Source organism: Rousettus aegyptiacus, unplaced genomic scaffold (genome assembly GCF_014176215.1).
Source record: "Rousettus aegyptiacus isolate mRouAeg1 unplaced genomic scaffold, mRouAeg1.p scaffold_m13_p_9, whole genome shotgun sequence".
In the NCBI taxonomy this organism is placed as follows: Eukaryota; Metazoa; Chordata; class Mammalia; order Chiroptera; family Pteropodidae; genus Rousettus; species Rousettus aegyptiacus.
In genome coordinates, this window is record NW_023416312.1 from 98,961,487 (window position 1) to 98,981,820 (window position 20,334).

Consider the following 20,334-nt stretch of genomic DNA (forward strand, 5'->3'; position numbering starts at 1 on the left):
GCAATACACCACCCCCTAGCCTCCCCCAAAAAAGAAAACTTTGCAAGCATGACCTTCTTGACCTTTATATTTATACTTCGGTAATAAAATTTGATGAGATTTTAGATTTTTCCCCATTGAATTGGGTAAAAGGCACTGAGTGCAAACTCTGCTCTTCTAAACAAATTAATTATTACTTTGAATAAGAAAGCTGGCTGCTCTTGGCCTGAGAATTTTTATTTTTAGTTTTATTTTTTAAGTGAGGCAAGCCTTGGTTGGCCTCACAGATTGCAAGGACCTTGTCATTTTACAATCCCCCCCTTTTTTTTTTTTTTTGCGCCTACAGCACCTGGTCTTCCTAGGTGGTCTCCCATCCAAGTACTAACCAGGCCCGACCCTGCTTAGATTCCAAGATCAGACGGGATTAGTCTTGTTTAGAGTAGTATGGCTATACACTGGCCTGAGAATTTTTAATTGGCCTTATTCTTTTTTTAGTCTTTGCATGTTCTTTTACTGGTATAAGTTTATGTCTTTGTTTTAGAATGGATTACGGAGTGGAAAAGACTCAAAGTAAATTAAGTTATATGTCTTGTCTGGTGGATAAGTAGAGTGGTCAAATATTTAACAGAGCTGGATGCTCTTAGAAATATCAAAAATAGTGCTCTTTTTGGCAGCACATATGCTAAAATTGGGCCGATACACAGAAGATTAGCATGGTCCTTGCGCAAGGATGACATGCAAATTCATGAAGGTTCCACATTTTGCTTTTCTGATATTTGCAGTGGGGAAAATGAGGCTGGATAAGGAAGTGCCTTACCCAATCAAGGGTCCTTCCAGCCTCAAACCCCATCACCAACTACTCAAAAATTATAAATAATATGTAAAGCATAACCCATGTATTTAAAGAACTTGAAAACAAATTTTGTTGCCTCAATACACAGAAGGGCTATATTAACAAACACCTCTCTCTCTCTCTCTCTCTCTCTCTCTCTCTCTCTCTCTCTCTCTCTCCCCCCTCCCTCTCTCTCCTCCTCCCCACCCCCACCCCCATGGTAGAAACTTCAAAATTATGATGCCAATATACAGACAGGGCTATCTATATTCTCACACACACACACACACACACACACACACACACACACACACACACACACACACACACACACACACCTTCTCTCTCTCTCTCTCTCTCTCCATGGTAGAAACTTCAAAAGTTCATAACTATAATGCTTCTTTTGTCATAAATCAAATTTTAGTTCATGCACTGATCTGTTCCTTAATGAGTCTCTTCTGTCTCATTATTCTATACCTATGTTTGCTCCATCGTCTGTTTACCTGAATACTATGGCTTTATAATAAGCCTCAATGTCTACGAGGGCAGGCACATCCTTTAAACATTGTTGTTATCTCTCAAAAGTTTTGTGGATATTTCTGACTCATTGCTTTCCAGGGCAGTTGTGTAATTAACTTGTGAGGTTGTATAGAAAACCAAACCAAAACAAAATACTACTTGGTTTTGATCAGAATTACATTAATTTGTAGGTTAGTTGGGGAGATCTGATAAATTTATGATATTGGGACTTCCTGTCCAGTGGTGTGGCAAACCTTTTCATTATTTTGATCTTCTTTTATATGCTTTGATAAAGACATTATTGAATATAACGTTTTTGCATATTTTTGTTAATTAACTACTAAACTGTATAGTTTCTTTTCTTTGTGAAAAATAAATGTTATATAAGAACATGGAAAGGTGAATAATTAGATATAACTTTTCTTGATGGAACTATATAACACCATAAATATATATAATGCAATTTTAATAAATTATAAACATATTACTGAAGTTTTTGGAATTAAAAATTATTTTTTTAATCAGTTAGAAATATTGCCTGAATTCTTTTGTTTAACCCTATTCCAAAGGTTTATTCTTTGATTCAGAGATTATTTAGAAGCATGTTATTTTGAGGTTTTCCCAGATGTTTATTAATAGTTTATAATTTAATTTTATTTTAATCAGAGAACATAGTCTATATGATTTTAATGCTTTAAATGTATGGAATCTGGTTTTATGGCCGACCAATCATGAATTTCTGTGACTGTTACATATGATATGACAAACGTGTGTTCTACGGTTGCTGGGAGCAATGTTCTGTAAACAAACAGGGCCAAGTATCTTGGCAGCATACTAAGCCTGATGATCTTTGGTATACACTTACTTGCTCTATTGATTACTGATTACTGATAGAGGGGTGTAAATGTGGGTTTGTTTATTTCTTCTTTCAGTCCTTACTTCATTTTAAAGCTTCGTAATTAGGTGTATACTGATTTAGAATTATTATGTCTTCTTGATTGACTCTTATCATCATGAAATGTCTCTCTTTTTCAAACCTGGTACTATTCCTTACCTGGACTCTACTTTGATATTGATTAGCCACTTAAGCTTTTTATCATTAGGGGTTACATACATGTATGTTTTCATCCTTTTACTTGTAACCTATCAGTGTCTTTATTTTTAAATTAAATTTATTTCGGGGTAACTGGTTAATAACATTATATGAATTTCAGATGTACAACTTAATTTTTTTATACCAGTTTATTTTTTTCATACTATATATACATAATTTTTTTAACATTTTATTTTTTATTTTTCTTCTGGGCCGGCCCGCCCAAAAGCCAAAATCCCGAGGCAACAAGGCGAAAAGAAGAAAAAAAAACAAGGAAAAAGAAAAAAAGCCACACACCCCCAAACAGCAAAACTACAAAAAACACACACAAACAGGTCCCGACGAAACATGGAAAGAAACGACAAGCAATACCACCACTAGGCCGCCCACCACAAACAAGTCGAGCAGCCTAAAAAGTTACTCTACCCTCCAAGGACAATCCCCTCCCACTCACTTCCCATCCCCCCGAACACCGCCCACCCCCTTACCCTCCCCCTTACCCTCCCTCTTACCCTCCCCCTCCCCCTTTTCTCCCCATCCCCCTCCCCCTCCCCCCACCCCCTCTCCCCTGCCCCCTCCCCCCTGGTAATCGCTAGTCCATTGTCCATGTCCATGAATCTTTGTCCTGTTCATTTGTTGTTTTTAGGTTTATATCCCACATGTTTGATATCATGTGATTTTCAACCTTTTCTGTCTGGCTTATTTTGCTTAGTATGATTATCTCGAGGTCCATCCATCTTGTTGCAAATTGCAGTATTTCTTCTCTTCTTATGGCTGCGTAATATTCCATTGTACATGTGTACCACAGCTTCTTTAGCCAACCATCTACCGTAGGACACTTTGGTTGCTTCCATGTCCTGGCCACTGTGAATAATGCTACTATGAACATAAGTGTGCAAATATCTTTTCAGATATGAGTTTTCAAGTCTTTGGGTAAATACCCAGTAGAGGGATTGGTGGATCATAGGGTAGATCCATTCTTAGTTTTTTGAGGAACCTCCATACCACTTTCCATAGTGGCTGTACCTATTTTCAGTCCCACCAGCAGTGTATGAGGGTTCCCATTTCTCTGCATCTTCTCCAACATCTGTTATTAATTGTCCTGTTGATTATAGCCATTCTAACAGATGTGAGATAGCATCTCGTTGTGTTTTTTATTTGCATTTCCCTAATAGCTAGTGATGTTGAGCATCTTTTAATATATTTGTTGGCCATTTGTATGTCCTCTAGGGAGAAGTGTCTGTTCAGGTCCTCTGCCCACTTTTTGAGTGGATTGTTTGCTTTTTGCTGTTATTGAGTCATATGAGTTCTTTGTAGATTTTGGATAGTAGGTCCTTATCGGACGTGTTGCTTGCAAATATATTTTCCCATTCGGATTGTTGTCTCTTTACCTTGTTGATTTATTTTACTGAGCAGAAGCTTTTTAGTTTGATGCAGCCCCATTTATTTATTTCTGCTCTTACTTCCCTTGCCTTTGAGGTAAAATTCATAAAATCTTCTTTAAGTCCAAGGTCCTTGGATTTAGTTCCTATGATTTCTTCTATTCATTTTATTGTTTCAGGTCTTATATTCAGGTCCTTGATCCATTTTGAGTTAATTTTGTTGTATGGTGATAGACAACAGTCTAGTTTCAATTTCTGAGATGCCTTGTCACTTTGGTTGTTTATGGTGTTTAATGGAGTACTTCTCTGCCTGGGCATTAATGGAAGTATTCTGCTTTTTTTTTTCCTCCAGAAAGAAGATTTATTATATAATGTCCTGTTGCAAATGAGCTGTTTTTCTTTTGGTTTTCAGTAGGTGGAGTCTAAGCCTCTTGGATCTGTGCTTTATTTAAAGTCTTAATGATGTCTCTTTTTTTCTCTTACAGATATTTAATCACGCACGGTACCCCCATTCTCAGTTCCTGTCAGTGTTATTGAGAGTTTCGGTAGTGTTTGCTCAGATTCCCCTGGGGCCCTGTGGCATTCCATCTGGGAGGGTGTGAGCAGAGAGGCCCTCTGGGTTGGGGGTTGGAGGATGTGACCCAGCCTCAGTTTTGCAACTGGGGCTGGTAAAAACCAACTGTTGTTTCTCTGCCGTCCCTGTTTCTCTGCCTTCTGCCCTGATGAGTAGGCAATGCCACCGGCCTTGTGGAGCTCATAGCACTTCCAGGCAGGGCTGTTCAGGGAACTTGCCACTTCTTTTCCCCTCCCCTTCCTCATATGGGGAGCTCTCGTTGCAAGAGGCAGCTGCTTTATTTCTTTAAGTTTACTGCCTGATACCCAGGCTTCTGACCTATGGTAGCTCTTCTATGCAGATCCTACGCTCAGATGTGCTGGTGTGCAGTTTGGGTGTTTTTTGTTGAGTTTTAGATGTTCAGCTTATTGTTTCGAGGGGAGAGATCTGGCAACGTCTCTCACACCGCCATGTTTAGTCCAATTGTACAACTTTATAACATTTTTATGTGTCTGTAATTAAAGTGAGTATCCCATAGATACACATGGTTTGGTCTTACTTTTTTCTCCAGTTTCGACAATCCCAGACTTTACCTTTGCGTCTTTAGTCCACTGACAGTATAGTTATTAATACGGTCAAGTTTAAGTCTACCATCTTCCTATATGTTTTGTTTGTCTCATTTGATCATAGTTCTCTTTGTCTTCTTTTTCTGCTTTCTTTTGGATTAAATGAGCATTTAATGATGAGTATTTAATGAGTATACCATTTTTTGTCTTTTCATTTGCGATCTATATCTTATGTGTGTTTTACTGGTTGCTTTAGGCAGCTTATAGTATCCAGCTTTAATCAAATTCATGGCTCTCAGCCATGAATTAATATTGTTCCACTTCATGTGTAATATAAGAGCCTTACAACAGTAGATTTTTATTTTCTACCTTCCTATCTTTTGTGTTGTTATTGCCACAGGTTTGACTTCTACATGTATCATAAACCCTATATTAGTTTGCTTTCGTGTCAGTTATCTTTTAAAGAAATTAAAGATGAAAGCCACCTTTTATATTTATGCACATCTATATTATTGCCAATGCTTTTCACTTCTTTATGTGCATCTGAGTTTCCACCCAGTATCCTTACATTCTACCCGAAGTACTTCCTTTAACATTTCTGGCAGTGCTTAAGTGCTGACATTGACTTCTTTCAGATTTTGTTAATCTGAGGATGTCTTTATTTTACCTTCAATTTCTTCGAAGGGTGTATTTCTGTTGGATATAGAACTCTAGGTTGATTTTTTCTCCCCAGCACTTTAAAGATGTTTTATTTTATTATTTATTTATTTATTTATTTATTTATTTATTTATTTATTTGGGCTTTTCTGTCCTGTGTTAACTGTGTCCTTTATTTCTGTTTGCTTTTAAGGTTTTCTCTTTATAATTGTTTTTTAGCAATTTGTGTATGATGTGCCTTGGTGAGTTTTTTGTTGTGTTCATTTTCTTGGATTCATTGAGCTTCTTGAATTCAGAAGTTTATATTTTTTATCCAGTATGGAAAAAATTGGCTATTCGAAAAAATTTTTTTTTGCTTCCTCCTTTGGGGAATACAGTTACATGTATTTTAGATTGCCTGACATTATCACACATTGAATCTCTGTTCAGTTTTCAACGTTTTTTTCTCCACTCTGCTGGATGAAAATCAAATGTCATCCATGTGTAAACTGTGATTATTATTTAGTTTTAAATTCATTGTATTTGTTCTTTCCCTGGTAGTTCTTTGGTTTGCCTTGTAGAGCATCACCTTGCACAGGCAAAGCTTAGTATTCAGCCAAAGATTCAAGAGAACCTGTATTCAGATTTTTGGATGTGTGTTTTGTTGTTTTGTTTTGTTTTGTTTTGTTTTTGCCTTAGCTCTTTTCTTTCTGGTATTCTGTAAACGAATTCCAGCCATCTTGGCCTTTCTGAACTCCTCTTTCTGTCTGCTAATCTTAGCGAGACCTCTGTACTCTGCTTGGGATTCTACTCCTTGAATTATGCTCTGGAAGTAACTTCAGGTAGAAAGCTGGGATTATTGTAGTTTCTCTTCTTTTTGCTTTTATCTCAGGGATCACAGGCATGTGCTGCCTGCTATATAATAAACCCAAATAGGTATTTCCTATAATTTTCCAGTTTCCTAGTTGTTCAGGGCAGGTGGGCTATTCCCATATTAGTTATTATTTCATGGCTATAAGCAGTAGTCACTATACATTTTTGTTGCTATTGTGTATTTTTAAAAAGTTTTCTTTTTGGTTGCTAGCATATAGGAACAAAATTAATTTTTAAATATTAATCTTGTATACAACAACCTGCTGAAATATTTTATTATTCCTAGCAAACTGCAAACTCTCTTGGATTTTCTATGAAGATAACCATAGTGTTCATGACTGAGGACGGTTACATTTTTCCTTTCCAAGAGTTATTTATTTAATTTATTTTTCTTATCTTAACGCATTGGTTAATAACTTTATCACTATATATTAAATGTTTTAGTAACCACTTTTGTTTCTTTTCCCCTAATCTAAATAATTCCTTCAATGTTCCACCTTTTAAATATATTGTTTGTGTGTTTTTGGTTGATTCCTTTCATCAGATTAAAGTTCTTGTCTATATTCAGCCTGTTAAGAATATTTTTTAAAAAATTATATGTGTATTGAATTATATCAAATACATTTTCTGCATCTACTGAGACGATCACATTCTTTTTCTCTTTTTGTCTGATATGTTGAATTATATTTTTCTAATGTGAAATTCCTGGTATTTTTGGAATTAGCACAAATTTTTAAATACTCAACTGGTTTGCATTTGATAATTATATTTAGGATTAGAATCTAGATCACAGATAAAATTGCCATATAAAATTTTCCCTTCTGATGCTGACCTTTCTGATTTAGTATAAAGAATATACTAGCATTATAAAATGAGTTAGGTGGGTGGCTTCTCTGTTTTCTGACATGAATGGTATGAAATAATATGAGATACCTATTTATTTAAATGTTTGGAAGCATTCAGTCATGAAAACATCAGGGCTGTTTTATTTAGGTTTGTTTAGGTTTTTCTGTGAATAAAATTTTTAATCACTGAATTAATTAATTTACATTTGCAAGATTTATTCAAATTTTATTTGTATTTAAAGTAAGTTAGGGTAAAAAAAGTTCTATTTTGTCTCCTTTAAAATTTATGAGCACAGAGTTAATCATACTGCTTTCTTCCATCTCTTTTATTCATAGGTACACACTTTTTATTCCAAAATGTGTTTTCACCCTTATTTCTTGATCAGTCTGATAAAATGGTATTATATTTTATTTTTTTAAGAAACAGATTTTTTAATCTGTTCTATTATATTGTTATTTTTATTGCATCATTTTCTGGTCTTTATTATTTTCTTGCTTTACTTTTCTTTAGCTTTATTACTGTTTTAACAATTTTTTTTTGACTGCTTAGCTCATTTCTTTCCTTTTCTTTTCTAATAAGTATTTAAGGGTATAAATTCTTTGGTGCTGCTTTAGTTACATATTATAGGTTGTTATATGCAGTATTCTTACAATACTTCAGTTCTGAATATTTTCTGATGTCCAGAGCTATTTTAAAGATTTTGTTATTGCTGTTGTTGCTATTGTTTTAAGTATCCAAGTCTAAAGGGTTTTATATTATCTTTTTTTCTTGACTTCTAATTCATTTGCATTAGGGCCAGAGTATATGGCCTTTGTGATACTAGACTTTGGTATTTGTTGATCTATTGTATTGCCCAGAATGGCCTAGCTGTCTTTCTGTCCTGAAATTTCACTCTGATATTTCTAGATATGGTTTTATTTTAGTTTAACCAGATCGGATCACATTTTCCATTCTGGAAAAATTTTAGTTATTAGCTCTATACTGCTTCTCTTTCATTGTTGCTATTCGCTTCATCTGGAATTCCTATCAGACATATATTAGGTCTTCCCATTCTCTCCTTCATGTTTCATAACCTTTTATTTCATATTTTCCATTTCATTATCTCTCTGTAAAGGTAATATGGCAAATTTACTCACACCTGTATTCCAATTACTAACTTTCATATCCGGTGTGTCTTAACACATTGTTTATTCCCTCTTTTTTGGAATTAATTTCATTGAATATGTCTTTTTTTATAGAATTTCTCTTTTGTTCTATGTCTACCTGGTCTTTTCTCATATTTTAAGTTTCTTCTGTTTTGTCTTCATTATTTCTAAAAGCAATTAATTTTTATGGCGTTCAGATATTTGGATTATGCGAAGTTCTTAAAGGCCTCATACTGCTGGGTGTGTGGGGTGAGGTTGGGTGTGGATGTCTGTGTCCTAATTTTGGCATATGATGGATTATTTCTTTATATACTTTCTACTTTTGAATGGTGAACTCATCTTCACTGGTGCTTTATCTGTGAAAATTCTGTGGAACCTGGAACCCTAAGGTTGATTCGGTCTAGTAGTACCCTTTTTTTCCTACCTAGAGAATATGGCGAGGAAGAAAAACTTCTTTATTTTCTCCCTTCGTTGGTGGGACAATTTTTGAATGAAATTATAGTCCCTGAAGTCTTGGCTATACCTAGGGAAGAGAAAATGGGCTTGTTTCAATTCCTTGCTTAGATTCTCCTTTACCCAAGAGAGGTACTCAAGCGCCTTTGTCGTGTAGCCATGCACCCCGTCTCCACAGCAGCATAGGCTGGTATTCTATCTGACTGGCTTTGGTTTTCATTGTCTTTCCAGTATTTGACTCCAGAGCTTTCCCCTACTTTCCTTGAGCATGTTTAAAGGATGTTTGTTATATTTTAACTCATTTTCTTGTTTAACACATATTTATTTGGATGTCATTGACTTCTTCCTTTAGGGTTTGACCTTGAGGAGCTACGTGAATCTAATTATACAATTCAAAGCAGAGGACATCTGTGATGTTAGGGCCATTTTTTGTATGCCTGGGATTTCTATGATATCAATGATAAATGCAGACTTTGTCCATTGTGTCATGATATTGTGTGTGGCTAGATACCAATCTTTCAACTCACATTTGTCTGTGTTTCATTAAGTGATCTTGAAATTAGTGGAAGTTAAAGGAATTTAAGGGTATGGTATTAAAGCTACAAATACTTGACTTTTGGATTAAGTTGTGTAACTTCATAGAATGTTGTAACTTTTTCAAATAAAGCCATTTGCAAAGTTATGACATATTCATTAGGGATCACACAATAAAGCAAGTCTTCAACATCTACATAACATATGAGAGGGTTATTGGTACTTAATGAAATTCTATTTTTAAAAGAAATAGGTGTTCCTTGATGTAAAGGTGCCCTGCGATCGAGATTTTTGGTTAGTCTTATTGCTTTACCGTAATGCATCATAGACTGATTTCTTAGTAAAATATTGCTCTACTTTGATTTCAGAATTCTTTGTTAAATCACTGAATAATGGATAAAAACATGAAAGAAAAAAAGAAGAGGTATGAATTTATAACTCACTGATATTTCTGTCAAAACCCTCTCTTTCATTATCTGTTTCAATTTCACACCTAGCAAAATTCTATTTTCTTGAGCATGTCTGACTCATTCAGGGAAATTTAGTTTCTCCAGTGAGTTTTCCATAACCCTTGGCCCCAACTCTATTATAATACTAATTACATTACCTATGTACCTGATATCTCCCTCATCATATTGTATCCTCCATGCCTCGCACAGCGGCTGCCCAGAGCTAACACTTAAGTAAATGGTTTGCAGTCCCTGATAGGTTTAGAAGCCTGTTTAAGGGCTTTGGGCTTGCCTAGAGCTTAACTTCATTTGCTTTTGAGAGGATAAATTACCTTATTTTTTTCAGTTCAAACATCAGAAGTAGTGCAGTAATGAAAACGTTTTTGTCAAAAATTTTCATTGTGATCTTTTTTTAAATTTTATTAAATTTATTGGGGTGACATTGGTTAATAAAATTATATAGATTTCAAGTGTACAACTATGTAATACATCATCTGTACATCGCATTGTGCATTCGCCACCCAGAGTCAAATCTCCTTCCATCACCATGTATTTGACCTTCGTTACCCTTTTCTATGATCTAGGTTTTCTAAAAGTTAAAAAAAGGCTCAAAAAGTATTGTTATTGTTCAGCCTTCTCTCTGAGGAGCAATGATTTCGAGAGAGCCTCTTGAGTAATTACAGATGATTCAGAAAGAATTTTCTTTAATAAGTAAATTTTTTTACCTGTAAAAGCAGGTAAGAACATATGGTAGAACCAAGACCCACTATTAAATCCAAATTAATCTGGACTTAATTTGTTGTATATAATTATTAAGCTACATTTCTAGATACTCTGCTGGGCTCTGCTGTGGAAGACATAGGGACAGATCTGGTCCCTACCCTCAAGGGCCTCAGTCTAAGGAAGATGAGATTGGCTTTCATTTCCTTATTTTAATATTGACAGTTACTATTGTCCTACAAGTGATGAAGGGGTTAGATTTTTGCTCATATGTTGACATTAACATCTATCTCTCTTTCTCTCTTCTTTTTTATCTCTATCTATTGTTGCACTATCTGAATTTCCAGCCTTACCCTTACCATCAATAACCTTGATTGTTTTTTGTCAATTAGGGATGTACCTAACATACGTGAAAGTAAGAAGAAGGACTGTTCCAATACCTTTTTCAGTGAACTGCATACCGTGGTACAAACTGACAGTCATCCTGTAGAAGGAGACACAGCTAAAAATTTGCAGAAAACTCAAGCTCTTTCACTGAAGGAGGAAGGTTCGATCTGACCATAACCCATTCTTATAGTTTTCTTTTAAATTTTATTTTATTACTTAAAGTATACAGTACATTGGTTAGACATTTATATAGTTTATAAAATGATCCCCCTAATTGCTCTTTCTCTCCTCTGGCTTTCTACTTAGCCAATACATTAATGCTGACTGCATTCCCTATGCCGTGCTCCCCATCCCCATGATCCTTATAGTTTTTAATTACCCATATTGAAAATTAGTGGTGGATAGGATAGCTAGGTCTCTCCCTTTACCTCAGACAGACATCTTTGGGAGTGATTAAAGACTTAAAAAGATCTCTTCAAGCACCTTCTAATAGAGATATTTAGCTTCTCTCCATTCATAAGTTTGTGGTCCATGCTGAAAGTGCTATTGAAGTTCATGAAAAAGTAGAACAAGGAAATGAGAATTAATAGACATATACTAGGCAATAATAATGCAAATTTCTGTATCTTAAGCACTTGAAGACATATGGTGAATGTTGCTAGGGGAAACATAGCTCTGAGAATGTAAAATGGAATTTAAAATAGTATTTATAATATTTAAGTATGTTTAACTCAAAACATCTGAGCAGGTTATGTTCATAAGCATATAATCATGCTATAAAAGTCTGTTTCCTTAAAAAGAATAGTTTCTTGACCCCATAATACTTCTGTGCCCCCTTCCTTCACAGCAAATATTACTGAAATGTTTGTACAGACCTTGTCTTCACTTCCTCATGCCACATTCTTTCCTCAACTCACGTCACTGAAGCTGGAGCAGATTTACACTCCAGTACAACTCCTTTTGTTTGGAAGAACAGATACCTTCATATCGCTGAATTCTTCAATCTCTTAAATGTCTTCATCTTTCCTGACTTTGTGAAATCATGGGACAGGTGACCGCTCTCTCCTTTTGTGACACACTTTTCTCTTGGCTTCCAGGATAACACACTTACCTGATTTCTCTCTCATATCTCGCTGGCCACTTGTCTGTTTTTCTTTCTTTCTTTCTTTCCTTCTTTTTTTTTGGTACGTTTCCTACTTTCCCTTTCAACTTCTAAACATTGGTGTGGCCCAGGGCCCAGTCCTTGGACCTTTTCTTTTCTATATTTAACCTAATTTCCCAGGTAATCTCATCCAGTCCCTTAATTTGAAGCACTACCTGGATGTCACTGACCCACACCTTTCAAATTTATCTCCAGTCCTGACCTCTTACCTGAGTTCCATACTTGAGAATCATACTCATTATTAAACTAGTAAGAGAGTTTCTTACGTTACTTCTTCATTTGGGTATTTAATAGGAAATTTGATATGGTCATAAAGGAACTCTTAATTCCTCTCCATTCCATTGGCTCTCACACCCCCCCCCAACCCCAGTCTCCCCATTTTGGTAGCTGGTACTACCAATCATTCTTCTAGCTACAGTAGCTAAAAATCTAGAAGTCATTCTCGTGTCTTTCATTTCTCTCACTCTGTCACACAATCCATCAGCAAATCCTTTTGACTTCACCTCTAAAATATACCTCACATCCACTCACTTCTCCCCATTTCCATAGCCTTGGTGTAGTGACCTAATTTAGTCTACCATCATCTGTTACTTCGAAGAAGCTTACTAGCTAGACCCTCTGCTTCTACTCTTTCTCCTCAATTTAATGTATTTTTCACGAATAGTTATAGTGATCTTTTTTCCCCTACAAGGACCAGTCCTCAAGTTTATTGTTCTGTAGCAAATTCATACGCTAAAACCAACCAACAAACAAAAATCCTCTTACTCATAGTGATCTTTTAAAACCTTATGTCACTTTCCTGCTTAAAGGACTTATGGTCCACTCAGAATAATGCCAACTCCTTACCACATACCCTGCATGATCTGACCCTGACAATCTGGTAGACTTCATTTTCTACTACTCTATTCCTTGGCCACCCTAGTGTACCTCCCTTGGCCTCCTGTCTGTTATTTAAATAGGCCATATTCTTTTCTGCCTCACTTTGTATATAACTGCTTCCTCTGTCTGAGGTGCTTTGATCCCATGTCTTCACATGGCTGTCTTCCTGCCATTCAGATCTTGATTAAGATGTTACCTTCTCAGTAAGACTTTTCTTGATCACCCAGTCTAAATTATTTTACTTAATGTTGTATGAAATTACCAGTTCCATTGTCTAAGTATTGGTTATCTGTCCCCTACCCCCAACTAGTGTACATGGTACAAAAGATAGTCATCTTATTTGCCTCGTTCATACTGTATTCTGAGCCTTGAAAAGAGAATAGGATAAATAGTAGAAGCTCAGTAAAGACTGATTAAATAAATGAATGAATAAGATTCAGTTTAATAGTATTAACTGAACCCCTATTGTGAGTTAAATATAATGCTGGTCACTGGGGTTTTAGTGAAAAATTGGATATGATACCTATCCTAGAAACAAAACAAGTTCAAGGGTAATAGTAAAGTAGAAAAGCTCTTTATGATTGATTGATAAAATACACTGGTTTTCTTTCCTTGGAAATATATGGACTCTCTTCCGTCCTTTTTGTTTCCTTGGAAAAACTATAGGAGATGAAAGTCACTAGGTACAGTCGAAAGTCAATGGGGAAATAATTTCAGAACTCAGCTGTAGAAGAGTTTCATGGTTTGTTAACTGAGTTTGAAGCGCCGTGACCAGAATTGAGTTTGCACGCTGGGGGCAGTGGTCAGGAACACTGATCTTGAGACAGTTGTCCAATTGGAGAGGTTTATCTTTCGTATTGTTTCTACTTCCCATGTAGTTATATACCTTCTTCTCATTCTCTCTTTTGTGAGGGGTCTGGAACTCTTCTGTATATGCCTGGCCTCCTCCTTATCCAAATTTACTCATAGGAAAAGATCTGAGACTCATACCCATTAAGGAAGCAAGTATTGCTATCAGAATTATCCGAGTTGGGCAGGGATTTACCATTTTTAATAAGGATCAAAGTTGTATGTCATGGGTCTCTAACTTTTCTGCAAGGAGAATAAACCAGTGTTTATTGACATGTATTACAATAACTGGAGATTGGAAGGCTATGTTAGTGAAGTCCCTAAGTTAGTGAAGTTGATGGAGTAGGCAGAATTGGGGGACGTAAAAAAAAGTGTTGATAGCAGAGGCTCTGAGTGAGCACAGGAGAAGAAGCACTGCTCATTGGGAAAATCAGAAAACCTTAAAGAATGGAGAAGGATGGATGGGAGCTAGAATGGTGTTAACAACTTTGAAGAGATACAAGGTGGGGCTTAAAGATCCTCTAGTTAAAGGCCATTGCTACAAGCTTAACTATTAGATGAAATTAAATTGTGGAATTCCTTATGTTAGCCAAGGGTAGAGGAGATTTTAGATGTCTGGATACACCTAGAGCCCTTGACACAGGTTCTATCTTTTCTGGCATGTTATGAATAATGTTTTGGTAGAATTCGGAAGACTTAAAGAAGTCAAGAAAAGGAAAGAACTAGTGGTAAAAAAATCATAAAGTTGTTGGAGAGGTCATAATGTGTATAGTAGAAATTGCATTGGATGATCTTTAAGGTCTTTTTCAATTCCAAACCCTTCTGTTGATGATAATTTATAAACAGTCTACATCAGATTCTTCATTAGTACTCAGCATTTTCTCACAAATCTTTTCTATAAAGTTAATTAAAACTTTGAAAAATCTAATACCCATAGCTAATTTTCTGTGTTTTCTTTTGTTTTTAAAAAAGACAAAATCAGTCCAGAAATGTCTAGACATTGGATTCCATCAATTCGTAGCTTCGAAGACTTCCAACGTATGGCACTACAAGTAAGAGTCGGTTTGTTCTTTGATTACTTCATATGTAGAATACGTGCAATCGAGGATAAAGAATAGTATTTTTCAAACTATGGCTATGCATATCAGAATTACCTAGGGAGCTTGGTACAAATACAGACTCCTGAGACCCACCATAAATTGTCTGAATCAGAATCTCAATCCTGGTAGGGCCAGGAGCCTGCATTTCTAACAGGTTACCCCCAACACTTCTTATGCCAACTGAGTTTTGAAAGCCACTAATCTTGAGTGACAACAAATACAAAAAAGTCTTTGCATAGGTAAGTGGCAAGTTAAGTAATTATCTAGTAGACTCATTCAACACAGACTGCGAGACTCTAAAAAATGAACCTTCAAGTCTTATTTTTTCCCTTAAGGGCATGAAATGTTTATGGTTTCCATCTCCAAGGGAACTGGTTAGTTGGACTAAGTTCAAAGGCCACAAGCTTAAGCCTGAATGACCATGGTCTTTTAGGTCAAACAGCTAGGGATATAAATTGTGCTTTTCTCACTTACTTGCTATATATCCTTGAGAGAGTTACCTTTCTCTGAGCCTTGATTTCTTTCCTCTGTGAAATGGGTAAAAAAATATTTACTTCACCGAGTCGTTTTGAGAATAAAGTAAGGTGAACATGTGTAAAATGTCTTGTACAATTTCTCACTCTTTTCTCTATGTTATTTGATTTCTCTTTTTTCAATTCTTATGTCTCTGTGTGTTGCAGTATGAGTTACTTCTTTAGCTCTACCTTCCAGTTCAAAAATCCTTTCCAGTTATGTTCTGACATACCGTTTAACCTGTACATTGAGTTTTTATTTTTGATGATAATATCATTTCTAGACATTTTATTTTTCACATATGCCTGGTTCAAGTCTTTTGCTCCTTCATCATATTTTCAATACCCTTTTTAAAGCATATTAAGCATACTTATTTTATAGTCTAACGTGGGTAATTCCAGTATCTGCTTTTGTTTGAATCTGATTCTGTGCTTTATCACTTGCACTGCCTCTCATTCACAGTTTTATTTTTTTACTGTTTATTAATATTTTATTATAAACTTATGTTTTTGGAACTTTATCTGCATGAATTGTTTGAGCTCTGGTTTTAAAAGAATTCTCTGGAGCTGATTTCAGTTTCTTTTTACTAGCTATCTGCAGTCAGGACCACTTTGAACTAAATAATAGGATCAAAGTGTTAAGGGCTACACAGGTAGTTAGTGAATTCCAGCTCCAAATCTATGTGAATGTGGGCTTCCTTTTAGCAATGACCAGTTGAGACTGGTTCTTTTCCTTTAGCCAGAGCTGAGACTTAGGCAGGCCTGTGCATTCCTCATCCTCCTTTGCTGGATAAGGTCTGTTTTGCCTGCTTTGTCTCCCTTTGGGAGGCCTGGATTTATGCAAGAGTCTCTGATTTCACTTCTACTTTGTACAGGCCCTGACTTTGCTTTTTGTCCCCCAGGCACTATGTCATAAGTGCTGTGCAGTATTCCCAAGGCAAAAATAGGCTCCAGTATCTCCTTACATCTTCATTCCCATTTTCTACTCATTTCTGATATCAGATTGTTTCTCTTACTTTACCATATGCTCGGTCCTGTTTTGAAATATAAGTTTTTATATATTAAATGTTCTTTACCACGAGGCCTTTATCTGGATATCGAATCCATTGTATAGCAAGAAACTGATGGCAATATCCATATTCATAAGTAGATGACTAAATTAACCACAAATGAAAATGGCCTCCAAAATTCTCTTTTGAAATTAATTTTGAATTAGACGTGGAACAGCCTAAACATGGAAATGAATCTTCCTAGCTTGTGTTGGAGAGTTTTGCATTAATTGGGTATACATTGAAATTTGTTTAAGTGACACATTTGATAAATATCTCATGTTTAAGGTTAAGTAGAGTCTGTGTAGGAGGCAAAATAATATAATTTTAATTAAGTTTGTGCCTGCTTCATTGATATTTAAGGACAACAATACGTTTTTAGTGTGCTATTATGATTATTTGTGCATTTAGAAATAAAGCTATCACTTTATTCTTGTTCCACCATTTAATTACATTATTATTCTCTCTTTATTAGTTATTAGATGGCTTTATGATAATACTGAGCACCGACGGAGTGATAATTTTTGTGGATGAAAACATCTCCTCTCTCCTTGGCTATTTACCAGTAAGTTCTTCTAGATTTTGGAAAGAGTATCATTTGGTTTGTTGTTTAAGGGTTGATTATCTGTTTTCAGGAACATATAACTCATCAAGACATACTCAGTGTTGTCTAAATGTGTACCTGTTCTATTGTCATCTCCATTGGTTTTAGTTTTAAATCTATAAAAACAAACTCTAATATGAGGTAATGAAACTGTGTGTGTGTGTGTGTGTGTGTGTGTGTGTGTGTGTGTGTGATTTGTAAACTGCCCCTGAAGGCAATCTTTCAAAGTATGTGCTTTTTGAAATGGCAATCTCCTTAGAATCAATGGATGGTCCCCAGGGTGACTGTTTTGTGAGGCAGCTTTCGTTGTGATGGATATGTTTGACTTTGTCCATTTCTTTAGAGTCCACCACATACTGATTAAACATTAAATTTCATGATTTGTTCATGCTGGCTCATGGCATCCATTTCCAGGTTTGCTTTACTTCTTGTTTCTATATATTGAAGAACAAATTATCACCTCATTTGGGTAAACATATAAAAACGATTCACAGCTTAGCAATTTGTAAATATTGTTGGAGACACCTACACTTGAGTTATTGTCAGGGTCTCTGGTGTCCAAAATGCTCACTCATCCTGAGCCCTTTGGTGTTACTATGGCCCCCTCAGGAAAGCTTTTTCTATCTTCTTAGTACCATTGATTTAGAATATATGATTTCCTAAAATATTTTCTGGATCTTCAGGCTGCACTCCTAATAACTACATCACTTAAATATGAAAATACTACATACCTTCACATCCCCCCCCACCCGCATATATGTGAAGAGAGGCTATGTAGAATACATCTACCACCACAATGACTCCTGAAATCTCTATCATTTAGCTGCCTGTGTTAATCATATCTGGATTGTTGCCTTAGTTTGTGTATTCCTCACTCCACAAAGTTGTTTCAGGAACTTGACAAACCCTGACCTAGAGACCTATGGTACTTAAATTTGGAACATGCACATTAATAGAAGTTTTGTTAAGTTATCCTTAAGTTAGAAGTGGATTTGAAGCTTATTCCAGTAGCTATACTGTTTTGGTTGGCATGTCCCATGACCCACTTAGAAACTTAGAGAGCTTTACTACTTTTTTCTTTTTATTTACAGATACTGTGATCCATCTCTTTATCTGTCATTCTCTTCCTTTCTTTTAGAAAACAGTTTACATTTTCAAATTCAGCTTGTATTTGTAGGATACCAAAACAGTTGAATAAAATACAGATATTAGAGATGTTCATTGAATTGGACTTTAGAGTACGTACATCATGGAAGGGGAATGATCTTATTAAATTTATATTGAAAGAAAGAATTTATGAATGTGCTACATTACGGATTAAGTTTTGTTATAGTGAAGACTAGAAAACTACCCAAATTCTTGTGTTAGATATTACTTAAACCAAATTGATCATTGAATGAGACTGGTGACTATTTCCTATTACATAAGGATTTTTCACAATTATGGTATTAGTTATAACATTATCTTTGTTTCTTTATGTATTTTGGTTTGAAGTTTTCACTCCTGAGACTGTTTCACCCTTCAAAATTTGAGGTACCATTCACACACACAGTCACCCTAAGGTAGATGTGTTTGGGACGTGAGTTTGAATGACTAATGACTAATTTTAAACCATGGACTTGATTACTTGAGACTGGTATACTTAAAAATAAAGCTATACCTATTATGCTTGTACATCAACATTAAATGATAATGAAGTTATTCTTATGAAACAGGGTTAAAAAGGATTATAACTAAGGCTCAATTTTTTGCTAGCAAAAAGATGCTTGATGCTCGGATTCTCAGTAAATGTCATGGAGTGTAGTAAATTCCTTAATTTATTTATTTGTTTGTTTATTTGTTTATTTATTTATGCATGACTGAGACTCTCCATACTAATATTTGTGGGAAAATTAAATAGATATTCTCAAACTTGGCTTTTGAAAAATCTCAATTTTTCACTGGTATTTATCTTTGCTTGATTATACACTAAGTACCTTGATCTTTCTGCCTCGTGTAATAAGAAGAGCAGACGTCAAAGATTTACGAAAGTGATATGCTGTTGCTAATGCTTTCAGGTCTCTACCTTTATCTAACTATGGAGCAGAATCACTAGAATGATCATTAGGTTTACTGTTTTTAGTGAGTAGTCAATTATAAGGCATTCATAATTATTAAGAAGCCCATTGCCACTATTTCCATCCAAGGGAATGTACACTATCAGATGACTGCTCCCTTTGCATTGTCTTAAGTGACAGTGCTATCACATTCTTCTACTAATGAGAGAACTGGTGAGCCACAGCACTTTGTATTATTTTATACTTTGCATCACATAATTGTTTGTGTGTGTCTCGCTTGCCCTACTGAAGTTCATTGAAACTAGAATCCCTATCAGGTTCATCTTTTTTAACCCTCATAAGTATAGAGTAAAAAAGCTAAAATAAATAATGAATTACTTTAAATAGAATGTCCAAAATGCAGAAACTGATGCAGTAGCAAATCGGCTGCTCCTGGTGCAAATGGGACTCAAGGCCGCTATGGCGTAGTGAAAGGAACAAGGGACGTTGAGTTGAACGGTGCTGCATGTCAATCTCATCTCTGAACCTGTGACCTCTTAATAATTGGACAAGCCTTAACTTCCTTGTGAATAAAATAGAGGGTAATTGTTCCTCTCACAGGGTATAAAGTGAGCTAGTTTGTATGAACATACCCAGTACAATGTCTGGCATGAAACAGTTGTTTGATGAATGAATGAGTGGTCTCTACTGATCAGAGATAAGTCAAAAGTTGATTTTATAACTAAACCAATGAAAACATTTTTGTTGAAAAAGTTGTTTACTGAAAAATATCTATATTTCTTTTGGGAAGTCAGTTTCTTACTGTGTGACTTTCATTGTCAAAATTTATTGCCTGTTAATTTCTTAATGTTTTGTTTGCTAAATTAAGATAAATTTTCTGCCCTGAATCAAACTAAGCGGTTTTTTTTTTTTTTACTATTATTGAGACAAGATCTAGCTGCTAATCTGAGCATTGGCCAACTCAAAGTGGCTTCTACAAATGAACCATAAAAATATATTTTTGAGTTTTGACTGTAGTTTATTAATATTAATTGGTTAAAAATCATTTAAATTTGTGGTTCATCATCCTAGATCATTATTCAGCTACCAAGAATACTTTATTGCTTTGTTCCTGTCACATCAAAAACTCATTACTTAACTTAATGTCTGATATTC

The 20,334-nt window shown here is 35.3% G+C and overlaps 1 protein-coding gene, 1 non-coding gene and 1 pseudogene across 2 annotated transcripts in view; 2 read left to right on the top strand and 1 right to left on the bottom strand.

Moving 5' to 3' along the window:
- Positions 1-316: 316 nt before the first annotated feature.
- On the bottom strand, positions 317-435 carry LOC118608279 (annotated as a pseudogene).
- Positions 436-637: 202 nt separating this feature from the next.
- On the top strand, positions 638-744 carry LOC118608133. The gene has a single exon (XR_004952931.1). It is a non-coding gene; the product is annotated as a U6 spliceosomal RNA (small nuclear RNA).
- A 9,037-nt stretch (positions 745-9,781) lies between these two features.
- Positions 9,782-20,334, top strand: part of PASD1 (PAS domain containing repressor 1) — a 63,637-nt gene continuing 53,084 nt past the window's right edge. The window contains exons 1-4 of the mRNA XM_036226951.1: positions 9,782-9,835; positions 10,973-11,127; positions 14,830-14,909; positions 16,994-17,083. Coding sequence (XP_036082844.1) covers positions 9,804-9,835; positions 10,973-11,127; positions 14,830-14,909; positions 16,994-17,083 — 357 coding nt within the window. The 5' untranslated portion in view covers positions 9,782-9,803. The remainder of the gene's footprint in view (positions 9,836-10,972; positions 11,128-14,829; positions 14,910-16,993; positions 17,084-20,334) is intronic.